Source organism: Phalacrocorax aristotelis, chromosome 27 (genome assembly GCF_949628215.1).
Source record: "Phalacrocorax aristotelis chromosome 27, bGulAri2.1, whole genome shotgun sequence".
Lineage (NCBI taxonomy): Eukaryota > Metazoa > Chordata > Aves > Suliformes > Phalacrocoracidae > Phalacrocorax > Phalacrocorax aristotelis.
The window spans coordinates 380,097-398,863 of record NC_134302.1 but is presented as its reverse complement, the minus strand read 5'-3'; the positions used below and the strand labels follow the sequence as shown (position 1 = coordinate 398,863).

General features: G+C 56.1%; 1 protein-coding gene across 1 annotated transcript; it reads right to left on the bottom strand.

Moving 5' to 3' along the window:
- Window positions 1–9,874: 9,874 nt before the first annotated feature.
- On the bottom strand, window positions 9,875–14,156 carry LOC142048779 (ubiquitin carboxyl-terminal hydrolase 42-like). The gene is made up of 9 exons (XM_075075971.1): window positions 14,132–14,156; window positions 13,323–13,523; window positions 12,756–12,866; window positions 12,142–12,212; window positions 11,609–11,691; window positions 10,729–10,840; window positions 10,201–10,341; window positions 9,987–10,087; window positions 9,875–9,884 (listed from the first exon to the last, which is right to left on the bottom strand). The coding sequence occupies exons 1-9, from the start codon at window positions 14,154–14,156 to the stop codon at window positions 9,875–9,877; spliced, it is 855 nt and encodes a 284-aa protein (XP_074932072.1).
- Window positions 14,157–18,767: the final 4,611 nt, after the last annotated feature.

Sequence of the window (18,767 nt, the reverse complement as noted above, 5' to 3'; positions counted from 1 at the left end):
GGTGGATAAACCCCAGCTGCCTCAGAAATGTAAGGGGGGGTGACTCTCTTTTTGCCGTCGGATCCCCTGGAGACTTGTTATGTTTCCCTTCCAGTCCCCTGAGGCCTGGAGGCCTCCTCATAGCTGCTAGTCCCCTCCGAACCCCTCGGTTGCCTCAGTTGCCCCTGGGGTTGCCTGGGGTTGCGGCAAGCCCTAGGCACAGAGCTCTGTCAGTCCCCCCTGCTCCCCAGCACGCTCCCAGCAGCGCAGCCCCCCCGCCCTGCCGGCTGGGCCGCACGCCCTCCTCCCCCTCATCAGGGCTGAGCCCGGGCAAGAGCAGCAGCTCAGCGGGGTTGGACTGAGCGAGGCAGCCACCAAGGCCACCTGCGTGGGCAGGGGTGGGAGAGGGAGGCCAAGGCCCTGCGCGGGGCAGCTGGGGCTCGGGCAGCCGCAGGGCTGCTCCTTGGTGCCAGTGCAGCGGCGGGGACTGGGGCCAGGCTGCCCAAAGAGGGACTGCGGGGGCTGTGGCTCACCGATGAACCTCACGGCTGCCTCGCGCAAGGGGGCCTGAGCATCCTTCAGGTATGGCAGGCTCTGATGACAGTATCCTTCGGCCCTGCTCCTGTCCTGCTCCAGCTGGAGAGAGCAGAAGGGTATGGGCATGCCACAGTCCCTCCCCAGTGGGCTGGAGCACTCCCTCCTGCCAGCACCTCCCCGTTCCCCTTCCCCCCCCAGCCAATTCCCGTCTCCCAGCCAGGGGCCCTGTGGGGCTGAGGAGCAGAGAGCGCCACAGGCAGAGGTGCCCCAGGGGTGCTGAGACCCTCCACCCTCCTGCGGGGTGTGGGAGGGGAGAGGGGCGTGGAGAAGAGCCCTTGGGCGCTCTCTTCTTGCGCACAGGGAAGGGAAGGCGGCTGCGGCTCACGGCTGTGGGCTCTGGGCTGCAGCAGGGCAGGTGAGGCACATGTGCAGAGCCCACAGCCCAGACACGGCGGGCAGCCCTCGTCCAGCCTGGGCCCTGGGGCCTGCAGCTTGTCCTCACCAAACACTCTCCAGTCCTCCATGTCTGCTCTGTCTGCACCAGGTGTTTGAGCTGTTTCCACTTGAGGAGCTCTGCTCCAGCAAGGAGGGCTTCCCTGGAGGCCTGCAGAACAGCAGAAGCTGGGAGATGGCACCACGGCCTGGGGAAGGAGAGCTGGCGTCCCCCTCCTCGTGGCTTTGTTCCTGGGGTGATCCTGGCCTTGGGAAGGCGGGACATGCCCTGTCCCAAACATGTGGGGGTCTCTTGGGCACAGCCCTGAGGGGCAGGCATTGAGGCTCAAAGCCCTGGCCTTCCACACCTGCAGGGGCAGCAGGGAAGCCCGTAGGGACGCATGTGTTCACGCCACGGTTCACGGGCCACGGGCTGCTGCTGAGCCCTGCTGGAGCAGGCAAGGCAGGTGTTGGAAATGTCCATGGCAGCTTCTCTGCCCGTGCTTGCGCTGGGTCTGCAGGGACCCTCCCTATGGGCTGTGCTGGAGGAGGGCTGAGCAGTGGGAGCGTGGGTGGGAGGGGATCCCACCTCCCCTTCCAGCTCTGCAGCAAGAGGCACTGGGGGTTCAGGAAGGCAGTGGTGGGCCCAGTGCAGGGACGGATGGGAGCTCTGCCCTGTCCCCAGTGCCTCGGGCAGCTGGACCCCAAGGTGACACACGCTGCCAGAGCCTGACTGCCAGCAGCTCTTGCCCCTGAACCCAAGGGGTCAGCACGCCCTTCCCTGTGTCACTGGCCAGCTTTGAAATCTCTACCTTGGCCACGGTGTCCGCCTCATCGTGCAAGCGAAAGAAGAGCGGGAGCAGGCATCTTTGCACTTCCTCCTTCATCCTCTGCTTGCCATTCCCCACCACAGTCTCCACCGCGACTCTGAAGAGGCTGATGGAGAGCTCTCTCGTCTCGCCGGACTCCTGTTAGGGAGAAGGAGAGGGGGACTTGAGAAAGAGCCACTCCCGGCTCCCTGTGAGCATTAGCCCAAGGGCATGAGCATGGCAGGTGTGATGGCAGCTTGGCGGCACCAAACTGTCAGGGGAAGCTGCGCTGGGCTGCAACGCCCAGAAGCCATCCCACGAGAGCCCAGGGGAGCGAGGAGGGCAGAAGGCCCTGCGCGCGGGGCTGCCCGCAGGTCTGGGCTGAAGGGCAGCTGTCATTGCCCAGTGCCCCTCTGCGGGGCTCAGTCTCCCACATCAGCCTTACATCGTCAAAGAGGGGTGGGAGCTTCTCCGCCAGCTCCAGAGCAAAGGTGCTGGCCTGCCTCCTCTTCAGGTGAGGCACCACGTTTCTGAAGACCAGCAGGGCCGCCTTCTTGATTTCCGTGCTGTCATCATCGAGCACCTTCATGATGTGTGGCAGGAGGACCTGCATTTTTCTCGCCTGTATGAAAGACACGAGTTTCCTTTTTGTGAAACGGTCAAAGAGCACCCTGGCAAAAACGCTCTGGTCACTGAGCAGCAGATGGCTCGGTAGCCCTGTGTGCCTGGAGAGCTCCCCAGGCAGCCACCAGGCCCCACCACGGCAGGGTGGGCATCTGGAGCGCTCACCCACCCCCTGACTCCCAGCCAAGGCCGAGCCACGGCCCTACCCAGCGCCCCAGCCCCCGGCTGCCAGCATGGCTCCCCTTGATGACACCTGCTCACCATGTCAGGTCTCTGTGACAGCACAATGAGGCCTCTGAGAAACAGGGAGATTGTCACCAGGCTTGGGTGCCTCCGATAGGTCTCGTTGTGGGTCGGGTCACCAAAATCCTCTGAGGGAAGCTCGCCGGAGGCCATCAGCTGAAGGAAACACAGCAGTGAGACACTGGCAGAGCCTGTGAGGCTCGCTGGAGGGGATCAAGGCCTTCTCTGGTAACTCACAAGCAAGGGGAAGATGCAGGTGGGTTCGCTGCTGGAGCTGAGAAGATTGCGCCACCACTGGTACCGGTGCAATCTGAGGAGTCCCGTTAAGATGTTCTCCAAAGCCTGGGGGACGCGAAGCACCATCTCCCACAGGGCCATGCCCGTGCTGCAAGCGAGAGCGCTGGGTGAGCAGGGCTGCCGCAGCCTCAGCAGCGTGGCCTGGGAGGGTCCTGCAGGAGGCAGAGCCTGCCCCTTGCTTGGGATGCCCCGGGCAGCAGGAGAGGGCTGACGGGGTGCTCCCCGCGGGGCTGGGAGGAGCGTGGTGGCAGGGCTCGGGGCTGCCTGGGCCAGCTTTGGCTGCTGCAGGCCTGGCAGAGCCAGCAGGGCTGGAAAGCGTGCTGGGATGGAGGGCCCTGCTCCTCGGGGGTGTCCTGCAGCATTCCTTGGGTCTGGCAGCCAGAGGGGCTCCGCGTCCCTCTCCCCTCAGGGAACAAGCCCTCATGGCTGTTGGGGCCAGTACCTGTGTCCTGGTGGAGAGAACTTCACCAGGCTGATTTCTTAGTTGTTTAGGATCCTTAAGCATGCAAGCCTCGGAGAGGAAGGCCCGACGAGGGCAGGGTTGGCTTATGACATCCAGTTTAGGACAGAGCTGGGAAAGCCTCTGGGTCATCTACATCAGCAGTAGAAGCACTTGACTGGTTGGCTGTGTGGATCACATCAAACTCCTTAACCAACTTGTCAGTTCTGCCTCCACGGCTGCCCCTGCCACCACTCGCGCGGGGTACCGGTCGGTCAGCAGGAGAAGCAGTGACAGCACGCTCCGCTGCTCTGACTCCTGGTTGATGCCTTCCAGGTTTTCGTGGAGGCACCTCATGAGCTTTGGCACCTGGAGGGGACACAGGGGAGGATGGTGCTGCCAGTGGAGCGCAGCCATTTCCTCAGCTGCCCTTCCCATCCCTCCCTGCTGGCTTAAGGTGGCTTCGGGTGCTCGAGACACCTACACCTGGGCTTGGGAGGGAGGGAGGAGCAAGGCCTGACAGGGCTGAAGGGTAGGGCAATGCAGCCACAGGCCACTTACGTCTGCCAGCCAGAAGTCAGGGTTTCTCATGACCCCATTCAGCATGTTTCTTGCTTCCCCCTTGTCAAAGATGCTGGAGTCTCTCATCGCCTCGATGGCCACAAGGACGATGTCTGTCCTCTCCGAAGGTAGGAGGTATTTTGCAAAGGCCTGTGGGAGGAAGGAAGGGAGGGAAGCCATGTCACACCGAGTGCCCTGGGGGTGCTGCTTCGCAGGGCAGTGCAAGCAGCCCTGGCCAGAGATGCCCGGCAGTGCTGGCGGCAGCGCCTGCAGGAGAGCTGGCAGCAGGGGTTGCAGTCACTGCGCGGGGGAGGATGAGAGGAGGGGTCCCCAGGGTGAGGGAGGAAGGCTGGACTCATGGGCGCAGTGTGCTGCTTGCCCCTACAGAGAAGCGGGGCTTGCTGGTGGCCAGGAGGGCTGGAGCTTCTGCTGGGACACTGGAGAGCAGCCCTCGCATCGTCCCTGCATGGGGACAGCAGGAACCCGCTCACCAGGGAGGGTGAGGCCGCACCAGCCCCACTGATTCTGGATGCCTTTGCTCACACAAGTCCCCCTGCTGATGCCACGGGCAAGAGTCCCAGCAAGGGGGGAGCTCCTTACCATGGCAGTGTCTTCAGTGGTGTCCAAAGAAAGCAGGGAGGTTTCCACAAGGTGCCAATGGAGCTGTTGTGCTTCATCCTTGAGCATTGCCCTGCCTAAAGAGCGGGGAAAACAGGAAAGGGTCAATAAGACACAATAGCTTTGCCAGCCAGCTTAACCAAAGGGCCGCGAGATCTGCTTGCGAGATGGCAGGACACAAGCAGTCAGGGAGGTTTGTGGAGGGCATCAGGAATAGCTTCTTGCTGCAAGCACTGGAGGGACCACCCGGGGTGATGCACAGATGGATCTGCTCTTCACTAACTGGGAAGACATGGCAGCGGTAGCTTTGGCTGTGGGCTCCACAAAAGAGCGCGGTTCAAGGTTCTGAAAGGAGGGTGGAAGGAGACTTCAGGAGAGCATTCAGCTTCTGCAGCAAAATGACAGCTGGGGTGCTATGGGAAGCAGCTGTGAGGGGCAAAGGATGTGATGGAGAGAAGCAGACCCATCAGGAGCTGTGTGCGCGCAAACAGATGAAGCCACCACAACTTCTCTTATGGTTTTGATTCTTGATGAACACTCTGAGGTGATCTAGCGCCTGGTAAACTATATACTCTGGCTTTTCATCAGAATATAAGAAAAGGAGGAGACGTCCCATCAGCTGTCCCAGGATTGGGATCTGGATGTCTCCATAGCCGTCAGGGGCGTGCGTGTCTCTTCCAAAGAGACTCTTCAAGGTGAGGGGACACCCGGCGGCTCTTGGGAAGGGGGCAAGTCTTCCCGGCAATGGCTCCCTGTGAGAAGAGCACTTGGGCAGGGAGAGGGTCTGGGGGCGCTGGGTGCTGGCAGCTGCCGGGTGCCATCCTGCTTCTGCTCTGCAGGTCCTGCTACAAGAGGAGCCCACGCACCAAATAGAAACAGCGGTGCGGCTGAAAGCCATGAATGCCATCGCCGAGTTGAGGTACCTGCCCATCCCTCCTGGGGACCCCTGCCCCAGAGGTCCAACTCTACCTGCACGAGTCCTCGAGGCACCGCTCCCAGCACCAGTCTCTGACAGGCCCCGCTCTCTCCCTGCAGCTCAGTGCAGATGGTGCTGGAGGGCAAAGAGCAAAGCCTCCTAGAAGCCTGCTTTTTGAGTGTCTTCTTGCTTCCTCCAAAAGAGGATATGAGCAGCCGGTTGGACGCTTATCTCTACATCAAGGTAAGCACTGGGTGACCAACAAGAGCCCCCGGGCCACCCTGTGCTGTGAGATGACCAGAGATCCAAGGCAATGAAGGGTCTCAGCTTTGCTTTCCCACCCTCATCCCTTCGTCCCTTCGTGCACTTCCCGCGGGCCTGGTCCCATCCGGTGGCGCAGGCTGCTCTGCCCGCAGCACACTGTCTGCCCCTGCGTCTCTCCCGGGGAACCACAACGCAGCACGGGAGGCCTCCCTTGGCTCTGGGAGTTCAGATCAGATTCCTGGGGGTGAGAGGGACAGCAGGAAACACTGCCACAGCTCTTTGTCCTCCTTGCAGACACTGGAAGCCATGGACAAGCAAGAGAGAGTGGTGCTCAGCTTTGCTGCCGACAGAGTCAGCGAGGAGCTGCAGAATATCCTTCAGGTCTGGCATGTGCAAAGACGGGGCTTCACAGGGGCTGTTCCTCAGCCTGGGGGGAAGGGACTGTCCACTCTTGAGTGCATGGGGCCTCCACCCCAGTGCCATGCAGAGACAGCACGCAGCCGGGACGCTTCCCACTCCAGTGTGCAGAATCTGACCCCAGAGCATCTCCCCTCGGACCAGCCATGCTAATGCTTTTGCTCACCATGAGCAGAGAGCACTGTTGCTGAAGTCCCACTGTGCTTCTTCCTACCAGGAGTCCAGTCAGCTGAGAGCTCTCTATAAGCCTCGTCAGAGACCATGGTGCAGAACAACAAGAGACAGATGAAGAAGACAGTGCGAATGCGCCTGTTCATTCTGCTGTTCATTCACATGAGCGACCAAACCCAGAGCGTAGCCAAGGCAGAGATTTCAAAGTTAAGCAGTGATGCAGGGAGGAGACCCCCACATGTTTGGGACTGGGCTTTTCCCATCTGCCAAATGCCAGGACCACCCCAGGAACAAAGCCACGAGGAGGGGGACGCCAGGTCTCCTTTCCCAGGCCATGGTGACATCTCACAGCTTCTGCTGCTCTCTGGAAGAGGCCTCATCACCACTGCAGAGCTCCTCAAGTGGAAACAACTCAAGCACCTTACTCAGACAGAGCAGACATGGAGGATTGGAGAGTGTTTGGTGACGACAAGCTGCAAGCCCCAGGGCTGGAGTCCCCAGCCCACGTGGGCCCTGGCAGACGGACAAAGGGGTCTCTGGACCCCCGGACCACCCTCTGCCTGTGGCTCTCTCTGGTCCTCAGCCCCACAGGGCTCTGGCTGGGAGATGGGAACAGCGTGGGGGGGAAGGGGATCACTGGCTGGAGGGAGTGCTCCAGCCCACCGGGGAGGGTCCCTGCCAGCCCCGTGCCCTTCTGCTCTCTCCAGCTGGTGCAGGACAGCAGCAGGGTTGAAGAATACCTGCAGCAGAGCCTGCCATACCTGAAGGATGCTCAGGCCCCCTTGCGCGAGGCAGCCGTGAGGTTCATCGGTGAGCCACAGCCCCCGCAGTCCCTCTTTGGGCAGCCTGGCCCCAGTCCCCGCCACTGCACTGGCACCAAGGAGCAGCCCTGCGGCTGCCCGAGCCCCAGCTGCCCCGCGCAGGGCCTTGGCCTCCCTCTCCCACCCCTGCCCACGCAGGTGGCCTTGGTGGCCGCCTCGCTCAGTCCTCGCTCAGGAAACTGGATCTACAACTTGGCTCTCAGAAAAATCAACCCCAAGAACAAACTCAAGAGAATCATCTTAATAGTTACCATTGTTGGAGTTCGAACCCCATGTCCCAGCAGGCCTAAATATGTCAGTCTTCCTGGGGACAGACCCATTAAAATCTACTCCAGGACAACAAAAACTAACAGCAGCTTTAACAAGAAAGCTACAATCGGAATGTCTCTGTAAGCTAATACCCATCAAAAAGGTGTACACACGGAAGACCCTAACAAAGAATGTAATGCTTTATGGCTACTCACATAACAGATGCTCTGCTGGTAGCTTTAACTCCTCCAGCAGGGATTCTTCTAACAGTTACCGAGTAGTTCTTTGGAGTCGGGGAATGATCATCTGTGTATTCTGGAAACAACACAAACAGAGAAAAGAAAATGCTTGAAAATGAACTAGTAGCCAGTGCATCCGAAGACCATGCTTGCTTTCCTCTGTGCAAAGGGCCGCACAAGGCAAATGAATGCTGACAGAGCACAGCCTGAAACAATTAGCTATAGCTCTACTAATTGCGTTCCCGTACTGGGGGGGGACAGTGTGGCAATGCAATCCCTTAAATTGAGCCCCGTCATTTGAGAAGGATGCGAAAGTACTTTAATGTGTCCAGAGGAGGGTGGCAAAGCCGGTGGCAGGGCTGGAAGGCATGTCCTGAGAGGGGCGGCTGAGGACTCTGGCTTTGTCTCATTTGAAGAGAAGGGGGCTGAGGGGGTGACCTCATTGCTCTCTGCAGCTTCCTGCAGAGGGGTTGTGGAGAGGGAGGGGCTGGTCTCTTCTCCCTGGGGTCCAGGGACAGGACTCATGGCAATAGTTCAAAGCTACTCCCATCCTCTGCAGGCACGTAGTGAAGAGGAGGCTGCACTTGATCAGGCTGCCTCCAATCTTGCTGTCACCGATTAGCTCACTTGGTGACCATCAGGTCCCGTCTTGCACCACTAACCTCCATGCACTCCATGAGTCTCCTGGAGTGCCTGCAGCTCACCATGCTGCTTTTCCAGCAGGTGTCAGGGTAGCTGAAGTCCCCCAGCAGGCTGACAGAGCCTGCGAGCGTGATGCCTCCAGTAGCTGGAGGAAGAAGCCTTGGTCAATAGGCTCCCCTCGATCGGGCGGCCTTTGTTGCTTCAGTCTCTAATTCTTCTCCATAGGCTTTCGACCTGCTTGTGGCTATTCTTCAGAGACAGATCTTTACAATCTAGCCATTCCTTGACGCAGAGGTTCCTTCTGAACAGCCTGGAGCCATCGGTAGCCGCACTCCAGTCAGGGGATTTGTCCCGTCAAGTTCCGTAATGGCAACTGGATCGTTGCTTTCTAGCAGCACGGTGGCTTCCAGCTCCTCCTGTCTGTTGCCCATGCTGCGTGCATTGGCGTAGAGGCACTTCAGCTGGGCTGGTGGCCATGCCACCTTCTTAGAGGAACAGCCCTTTGCTCCTTTGAGGTAGTTCACTGGCGTCTCCCTGTTGGCTCTTATCACCTGAGGAGCCCCTGACTCACCTCTGTAAGACTGAAAGAAATACAGGAACAGTTAGCACAGCCTCTCTTCTTTCAAAGAGAAGGGGGAGGGAGATTTACTAGAAAAAGTCATGTCAAAATGAAACCTAACATTCCGCATGCCGTCACCTTGCTAAAGAGAGCAGAAATGAGTATCAAGTGAGCCACAACTCTGGCTGAAGCTTCACCTCTGCAAAGGAAGTCTTGAGTTGAAAAAATAATTAAAAAAGCCCTGAACCCCTCTGTTATTTCTTGCGTGGTCAAACTCTCTACAGAAATCAGGCAACACCGCCTCGGACTGGGTTTGGTTATGAGGAAAATTTTATTGCTTCAATCTAAATGTCAGGTTTGATGGTCAGCATTCTTCTGAGAACGTTTGCCTGCAGCCTTTGCTGGTCGGTCGCAGGTTGCGATGGCAAGCTCAGGCACAAGTACTCAATGCATCTCTCCATAAGCCACACACCTGAAACGCCTGGCAAAGAGTGAGGCAACATTTCCTGGTGATGCTGCAAACGTTGCTTACGTTTTAGTCCTCCCCTCCAGAGCTCTCTTTGGGTATCTCTTCCTTCTTCACTTCCTTGCATTTCTTTTCCCATTTTGCATCACTGGAATGCTCGCTTCTGTCTTTTGCTGCTTTCTTTGGAGTGCAATTTCATCCTCCTCTTCACAGGGGTGTTTCCTCTTGCTGTGTGTTGGTTTTTCATTTGCCTGGCAAGAAACAACAGTCATCTTAGTCTTGGGTTGTTCTTGCAGCCTCTTCACGGCTTCGGTCTCATCCTATCATTTTCTAGCAGCACTTGATATGACACGCAGGAGCCTGAACCAGCACTAGGAGCTGGAAATTAGGCTAGGGTCTTGCAGCCACGTCTGCCCCTTTCAGAGCAGTAACTCATCTTTATGCCCTCTCGGACCTCCATTTTGCCCCTTGTCGCAGCTAGCCAGCCTCAGAGAGCAGGCAGCTGGCGATTTACACAAGCACAGCAGCTTGTTGCAGTGCCAAGCGGGAAGAGTGAAGGAAGGACCTGGCAAACTGCACAACAGACAGAACTCATGCTCTCCTGGGACGGAAAGCAAAACCCACTGAGGGAAAACAGCAACAACAAGGTCAGTAACAGGAGGGGGACTGTATTCCAAACACCCTTTCACACTTGTTATATTACCTGGCATAGAAGAGCAAATACGCGCGCTGGCGCAGAACCGTCTTGATGTCACACAGGCGCACAGAGGCATCGTTCACCTTGTACCACTGTCCATTGCTGCCCTGCAACGAAAGGCAACGCTATCTTTAGACGAACGGCAGGGTTTTGAAAAGAAAAACACAGGCAGGGCACCACTGAAGGACACACAATACACCAATGCAAAGTTGACTTTTACCTTTACGAAGCAGTAATAGTGTCCTGCCTGACAGCTGGAACCTTCATGCACCAGGACAGCGTACAAGGAATAGAGCAGCGGTTCTCCAGGCGCTTCAGATGTGTATGCGCCAAGGTCCAAATATTCCGGATACTCCACATCCTGAAGAGAGACCAAGAAGACTCAGAAATTATCCTGAGAGCCTTTAGGAAACAGCCTGAGAAAACCTGCTCACCAAACACAGGCTAGAGGTCAAGAAATAGCTCTTGCTTCAGCAAAAGCAGGTGTTGCCATTTCATCACTGAAGTGGCAGAAATCTCTGCTCGGCCAAACCAGCTCTTGATGAGCACAGTAGGAACTTATCTTCACACCCGAACTTTCCTCTTACCACAAGGGAAAGAGCCAGGCATAGCTATTGCATTGATTGTTCTTACATGGCTGCACTCGATAGCCGTTTTGTGCAGATGCTAACAACTTCCAAAAACGGATTCTGCTTTGGGAAAGGTCTCCTTCCAAGCAGACAAAGTCCCAGCGCGCTCATAGACATACCTTGCTAATCTTGCTGCCAGAGAAAGGATCAAATCTCTTCAAGCACACTGTCAGGATGTTGGAGGAACAGTGTATCGTAAGCCTCTTGGACGCAGCGACCAGCTCTTCACACCTTGAAAACAAGCACAGACCCGACTGTTGCAACCTATCTTCTCCCTGCTCCACCCTCCTCCAGGTAGGCTGGAGTTACGGCTTGCTTTGCCCAGCTGTCGGATGCCCGTGTTTGCATCGCAGAGCCCTTCAGCCCGTAGGCTCTCACTGAAGCTACTAGCTTCGTTCAAGGGTGCCTCACTCTGGAGAGCAGCAGGCGACTCTTCACAAGACAAGAAGTAGCCACGACACTGCTCAGAGAGCCAGCGGGGGCGGCTGCTGCCCCAAGGACTGAGGTCTCCCACACAGAGACGCAAGCATCCAAAAAGCCTTTCAAATGGAACTGTTGACTGCTTTCTTGAGGAAGCTGCCTTTGTCAAATCCCTCTCCAGAGCTCCTCCCGGCTTCGGCTCACCACCACACAGGGGACGAGTCTTTTCCCCTCTGGACATAGGGCTAGTTCAGCGGGTGGCTTCAGAGCTAGGAAGGCTGACCACCTCCAGGGCAGACAATGCCAGGAATAAAATGCTCATCAAAGCTTTCCAAACATTCAGGCAGAAGGGGAAAAAAACACCTGCCTTAGAAACAAATGTATTATTTTCCAAATTCCGGACGATTCAGGAGGATTAGTTGTATGGGGAAGAAATCAAAAAAAAAACAAAAAACCCACAAACCCCAAGCTGTGTCAGGAGTGGGTTTCCCAAATAAGTCAAACCATAACTAGTGCTCCCAGACACGCAATCCCATAAGCCAGGATCTACTGGGAAGCTGTCATTAGGCATCATCTTACTTGCTACATCTGTAGCCATTTTCACCACCCAGCAGCTCAGGCCTGACAAAGCCTTCCAGAGCTTCAGCGACAGAGGAGGGTTCCTGGATGAGAAAGGAAGGAGAGCGCTAAGCTGCTGGAAACGCAGCGCCCCAAGAAATAGCTCCCCGTGGGGTACCAGCGCTATCCCAACAAACAGCTACCCCTGGGGGGCACCAGAGTTGCCTGCGGTACGCGTGGTCAAAAGAACAGAAATAACAAAAGCAGTCAGACACGTATTGAGGGAGCCCAGAGCAGGGCGGTAGGACAGTGTCGCCTTGGCTGTAGGAACCATCTGTACTCTTTGCCCAGCTGAAACCCAGCACACGGCACAGGGAGACCATTGACAGAGCTTCCACATGCGGCGCACGGAAGTCCAGGTCCCTTCCCACCCAACAACAAGCTCTTGCGTGGTAACGGCGCACGGGTTCAAGGCAACGGACTTTACTGGAGATAACCTGGGCCCCCTGCAGGGGCCTTGAAATATTTTGCACCCCAATATCCAAACATCTCACCTGGATATCCAAAGGAACATCCAGGAAGGGCTCGTAGGAATCGGAGACTGCTTGGCAGCTCAAGCACGTGACTAGAAGGCAAATCAAAACGCTCAGCGACAGGGGAAATCAACGGTGCCGGTTTATGCTCTTCCTACCTACTACACCAGTCACATGAACAGCCGTTTCTCACAGGCAGGCAGAAGGGCACAGACAATTCCAGGAGAGCGACAGTTGTGGAAAAGTACCTCTGGATCTCAGAAAGCCCCCAAAGATTTGATGGACAACGGTAGTGGTTTGAGAAGAGATGTCCAAGCTGGAAATAAATGGTAAGGCAGAGAGTTATCTCCTCCAGGAGTTTTACTCGGCCTGAAAACCCTGGGCACAGGTTTTCCTTGACGGGAGTACACGAAGGAGTCCCACGGGCTTCGGAACATTGGAGAGGTAATTTGCCTACTCGCTGCTTCCGCTCAGACAAGCCCTCTGCATGGCATCGACAGCGTAGCATAAGAACTCGTGGGCGTCCTCCTGCACGCCAAGCTGGAAATGTTCTCCTATGCCTACGAAAGAAGCAGCTCGTAGTTGTCTCGTACCAGAACAGAAGGGAACATGCCAAAGCACCTGAAGCGACTTACGTGTCAGAACACTGACGACAGCCCTAGGCCGGATGGCTCTGGCTGAGGAACGCAGGACGATGTTAACGTGCTCTTCCATTGTGCACATCATGCAGAAGCCTTGCTGACGACCTGAAGAGGGAGGGAGAGCGGGAGGGAAGGAAGCAAGCTTCGCAGGTTAGCAAAATACCAGTAGCAGTGGGAAACCTAATGGAGATCTTGAAGTTACAAGGGCAGTCTCCACTCCTCCTCTCCCAAGGTGCCAAGGTCCCAACAAGCCCAGGACACTTTAGTGCGTAGAAAACTTCCTTCAGAGGGCAGCTTAACTGACCCAAGATTTCTGTGCAGTAAGCAAGGAGGGTTGAACTTGCAGGAATAAGGACCGAGACCCAGGGCTAGAAAGAGCTGCCTTTCTGAAGATGAACACCAAGGTACGATAAGCGGCTTCTAGGCTTGAGTGTTCAAAGAACACCAACTTGGCGGGCTGAGAGAGAAGGGCTGCTGTACTCCTTAATCAAATTCCAGATTCTGGGAATCCTTGGGAAGAGCCCAACAGATTGACAAGGAGATGTTCCTCAAAGGACTCACACGACTGGCTGTGCTCCCGAGAGAGCAGGTAGTTGGCCAGAGGGGGTGTGTACGTCAGGCACTGCAGGACGGAGTTGAGGAAGCATGTGTTGCCCAGGTTGTAGAGCCCTGCTCCAACTCTCTGTCGTTGCTGCCAGGCCATGTGAATCTTCTCTGGGGGAAACAGGATCCTTTGTGGAGGAGCCACTCCCTCGGCAATGACTGCAGGGAAATGACATTTGAAAAGAGATGAGAAGAAATTGCTGCTCGAAAGCCTATTTTAGCAGTTGAGTTCTGTACAGGAGCACCCAGGACAACCAGCCCTAACCTCCAACACAGAAACATCGGGGGAAACCTAACACTGCCCTTGAAATTTGCTGGTCAAGAAACAGTTTTGAAAATAGGCTGTTCCCCGGGTTGCTTTGGCCAAAGTCCAGCAAACCCACAGCCTGATTTCTGTGCCTCGGGCTACCTTCCTTTCCCTCTAGAGTCCTCAACTGGATTAGCAGGCCAAGCCTTCCCTTTTCCTGAGTGTAACTTGACAAAACCAAGCAAGGACCTAGCACAGAAGGTACCCCTACTGATGCCAGACCTTTCTACGAGCAATGACATCTTTCAAAGGCTTGTGCAGAGTGGCAGAGGAGTGACAAAACGTGTTTTCTGCTGTCGAACCGAAAACACCTGGCTGAGTCTGGCTGCTACCAGGGAACGCCCCAGGATTCGCTACTCCAGGTGGTCAGCACGTCAGCATTCAGGGAAGGGGCACCAGCCGCGCCCGCTGCCTTTGGGGATTCGCAAAGCCCAAGCCTGCCGGTGAAGCCGTTACTCACAGGAGTCGTTCCCCGTTGTGGCCATCGCTCCTCTCAGGAACAGAGGGGATAGCGCTGGATGACAGAGGATGTCAGGAGTCCCGTCACCTGATTGCAAAGGAAGAATTGTAGGTCAACAAAATGAGTTTTAAAAAACCCCTCAAACAAAACCCACAGAACAGCATCTGCCATCACACCTGTTTCAGTGGTACCTGTAACAGCCGCGGAGCTGCAGGCTGACGCCCTCACCATCGCTGCCACAGGGCCACAGCTCACAGCAATTTCAAAGGCCCATTTGAAAGACTCCAGTGCATGGCACCGCCTCTGAAGAGGACCTGCTGCCGGCCTGTTGCCACCGTTAGCAGCAGAGCCCGCTCTGGCTCTCTAGCCCACACTTCCCCCCTGTCTGCAGGAGCGACTGGCTTTAGGCTGCTGCTCCTGCTGCTTCAACGGCTGCAGTTGCCGCGCTCCTTTTCTGTCACCCTTCCTACTGCATCAGTCAGGGTGGGCTTCTGGTGATTCTAGGCTGCCCCAATGCCTCCGACTACGCTGCCACCCCCCTACTTACCTACACTGGGTTCTGGCAAAGAAAGAAGTATTAGCAAATATCCGGCCAGCCTGGAAAGGTGCAATAGCTCGGCCTAGGGCTCGGAAAGTCTAGAACAGCCCCTACTTCTATCCTGGATCTACCTACTCTATGATCCGTCCTGCAAGTCAGATCAGAATTACCTTTGGGAGACGATGGAAGCTGGGGAGAAGTGGGCAGTAAACGCGGAATGCTTGGAAAAGAGGAGCCACGCGAGGAGCGAAGGCAGGAGCCGAGTTGTCCCCAAGGCCAGCTCAGCCCAACTGGCCTTCCCTGGCCCGCTCCTCAGGATCACAAGCCCTGGCCAGGTGAGCTCACAAGCGCCGGGCGGGTGCCGCATCACCCCCCCTTTGTGACACGGGGACGCAGGGGGACGCGCTGCGGCCAGCAGCCGCCACAGACCCGGCAGCTCACGTAGGCAGCCGCTGGCAGCCCCTGGGCTTCCCCTCACGCTGCTGGTGAAGGGCCCTTCATCCGCCGGCAGAGCTCCCGCCTCTTCTCTGAGCCCCACGGCCAGGTGAAGACAAGCCTGGCCAGGCCTGTAAGCGTTCCTGCTCACAGCTCTGGCTGGCACACTCAGGTTCCTAAGGCTTTCTTTTCCACTCCTCCCAGGTACAGGACTGTGTCCATGAGCCCTGTGTAGCAAACCACTCGCTCTCTTACATGTTCGTTGCCAAGGCACTTTATCTGCTCCCCCCGATACAGCCACAGGCTGACTCGGAACTAGCGCTACCAAGGAAGTGTCCTCAGCAACTGCGCTGGGTTGACCTTGCCTGGCCACCAGCCCCCCAGCCAGCTGCTCCCTCGCCCTGGAGCTCCCCCAAAAAATGTGTGGGCAGCTTTTTAGCATCTGGTTTAATGCCTTGGCCCGCTCCGAGGGCAGCCACTGTTGCTTCTGACCTGACGAGCAGCTGGTTGTTATTCCTGCCTCACTTGAACTGGCCGCTTTGGCCCTTGCCCCGCCTGCGTCGTCTGCTTTTCCCCAGGCCTGCTCGAGGCAGTTAGTTTGACTCCTGCCAAGCTCAGGACACTTATCTGGACTTTCCCTTTTCATCCTCCACTTGGAACATCCAGTTTAGCCACAGCCTTGCTCGGCTGGCTTATTTTCATCACGCACCTCTCACGATGGCTGGTATTTTCCCTCTTTTGCTTGGGGGGAGGCTCGTTTTGCCCCTTCTCCACACAGGCTCCCTGCATTTACTCCTGCCCTGCTCGGGTGGCCCTTTATGCCCTGGCCAAGGTGGGGTGCCTAGCTTTGCTCCTGCCCTGCTTGCAGCATTTAGGTTTGTCCCTGTCCTGCTCCTTTTGCCCCTGCACCCACCCCGCTCCCAGCAGCCAGTTTGGCCCCTGCCACAGCAGGACTACCAGGGCTCCAGAACCGTTTCCCTGGCAGCAGCCACCGGCCAGGGGCATTTGTTACCCTTCACAAAACGCCACGGCAGGCGGGCTGGCTTGGCTGACCGTGGCTGAAGAATGCTTGTGCCCCAAGAGGCTCCGTTTACAGAAGGCATCTTGGCCGTAAGAGGAATTGGCCAGAGTTTTTTTCTTATTTGACTTTTTACTACTCTTCTTCCCAAGATACCTGGTGAAAAACAAACAAAGAAACAAAAGTTTTAAAATAGATATATGTCAAATATATATACGTATTTCACTGCTGTTATTAGTAAAGGCCCAAGGAGCCTGACCAGAAGCAGCTACCAGGGCTTCCAGGCACTAGAAAGCTCAGTCAGACCTGTGCAGATGGTGTTTGCCCTCATTAGACATCCCTGACGCTGGAAATGCCAACTTGCAAAGCTCTCTCCAGATCTGATACATTGCCCATCACTGAGGTAAATAACAATGCCTTGACTGAGAGAAACAAAAACAGGAGTGCTCTAACTTTGCTGTCTTTTTTGACTCCAGAAGCTGTTGCAGCCATCCAAAGCTTCATGCTTTGGGACTGTCTGTCTTCTTCAAGAATAAATACTGTGGGGGTAGATTTCAGGCACGTGCTGGGCCACCTGAGGAGGACCTTCTTGGCCAAGAAGTTTTTCCACCTCTGTAGCTCTCTGCAAGCTCAGAGCACAGAAGAAGAGCCAACTAGTCCGTGATGCTCCCGCCAGGCACCACAAATTGTTCACTGGCACCACCGGAACCCAACAACTTTCACAGAATCATAGAATCATTAAGGTTGCAAAAGGCATCAAGGATCATCAAGTCCAACCATCAACCCAACACTACCATGTCTCCTAAACCATGCCCTGAAGCGCCACGTCTACATGTCTTTGAAATGCGTCCAGGTGACTCCAGCACCCCTCTGGGCAGCCTCTTCCAATGCCTGACCACTCTTTCAGTAAAGAAATTATTCCTAATACCCAATCTAAACATCCCCTGACGCAGCTTGAGGCCATTTCCTCTTGCCCTATCACTACTAACTTGGGAGAAGAGACCAACACCCACCTCCCTACAACCTCCTTTCAGGTAGTTGTAGAGAGCGAGAAGGTCTTTGCTAAACACAGGCGTGACCGTGCAGCCGAGGAGAGGACCTGCCTCTTGGCTGTCACTGCCTGCTGCTTTGCAGCATCCCAACGCTTCGCTCCAGCGCCTCAGGACCACCTCCAGTGCCGTGGGGACTGGGCACAGAGGAGTGATCCACAGCAGGGCAGCGGGGGGCGGTCTGCTCTTCAGCCCTCTTTCAAGACTCCTGCTTTCCACCTCTCTGGCCTGCTTCCAGGTGCGCTGCCCTTGATCCTGATGTGCTCACGGGAGGTGGTGGAGCAGCAGCGCCTGAAGTCACATAGTAGCTTCCAGGCTGCCTCATCTGCCTTATGTCTTCTCCCTCTTTGATGACCTCGTCTGTCGGCTGCAGCAGGGCTGCTGGCAACGTCCACCGTGGAAAGACAACACAGTTGTGCCTCGCCCTGCCAAGCGACAGCGTAGGGACAGCAGATGCTGACTACATTCCTCCAGGAAAACTCTCCCGCTCTCCTGCTGCCCCCAGCCTGTCCCCCTGCATCCTTCCCCCTCCGATCCCAGGTGTAAGGGACTGGAAGGGTCAATGTCTCAAACATTGCTGTAAAGTGGGATGTAGCAAATGGCAGGCGGGAAATTCATGGACACAGGGCATGGGGGGGTGCGCTGGAGGATGCGCAGTCCCAGGTTCTGCTGGGCCTCACAGAGCAACTTGCTGAGGTCATGCAAAGTTCATTTGAGGAAGGCGTTTATGACCACCCAAAAGACCCCTCGCGACCTCCCCTCAAGATGGCAGCCAACAGAAGGTCATGAAACCTCTGGAACAGGAACCATATAAGCTCACAGGAGGCACAACTGAAGGCGGGGCTTAGACTATAAAAGACACTACAACAAAGAGACTGGCATGTGCCCACCACCGGAGAATCATCGCGTCTGTCGTCATCGGCGCTGGATCCAAGGGTGGTGATGTCTCTCTATCTTTCCCCGTCTCTCTCTTCTCCCCTCCTCTCTCCCCCCCACTTCTTTTACAACTAGTCTTAACAAGAACCCCCACCGTCAATGCTTTTCCATCTTTTCAAGTGGGAGCTGCCTTTTCAAGGTCAAGTTACTTCTGTGTTGAAATCAAGTGTTTAATTGATCGTTTGGTGGTGTTTCATCTTAATTTAGAACCTTGATCGCTCGTCCTCCTCCTCTCAGGTTGGGACGCGACAGGGTGTAGAGCCTGAGTCCTGTAAGGAGCAGCTGAGGGAACTGGGGTTGTTTAGTCTCGAGAAAAGGAGGCTGAGGGGTAGGACAAGAGGGGATGGCCTCAAGTCGTGCCAGAGGAGGTTTAGACTGGATATCAGGAAAAATTCCTTCACCAAAAAGGTTGCCAAGCCCTGGGACAGGCTGCCCAGGGCAGTGGCTGGGTCACCATCCCTGGAGGTATTTAAAAGGTGTGTAGATGTGGCACTTAGGGACCTGGGTTAGTGGTGGACTTGGCAGTGGTGGGTTTACGGTTGGCCTCGAGGATCTTAAAGCTCTTTTCCAGCCTAAATAATTCTATGATTCTATAAAGGAGGTGCTTGCATTGCTGGGATGGCACTTGAATGAGCCGTTGGTGCTGCTGTTGGTACCCAA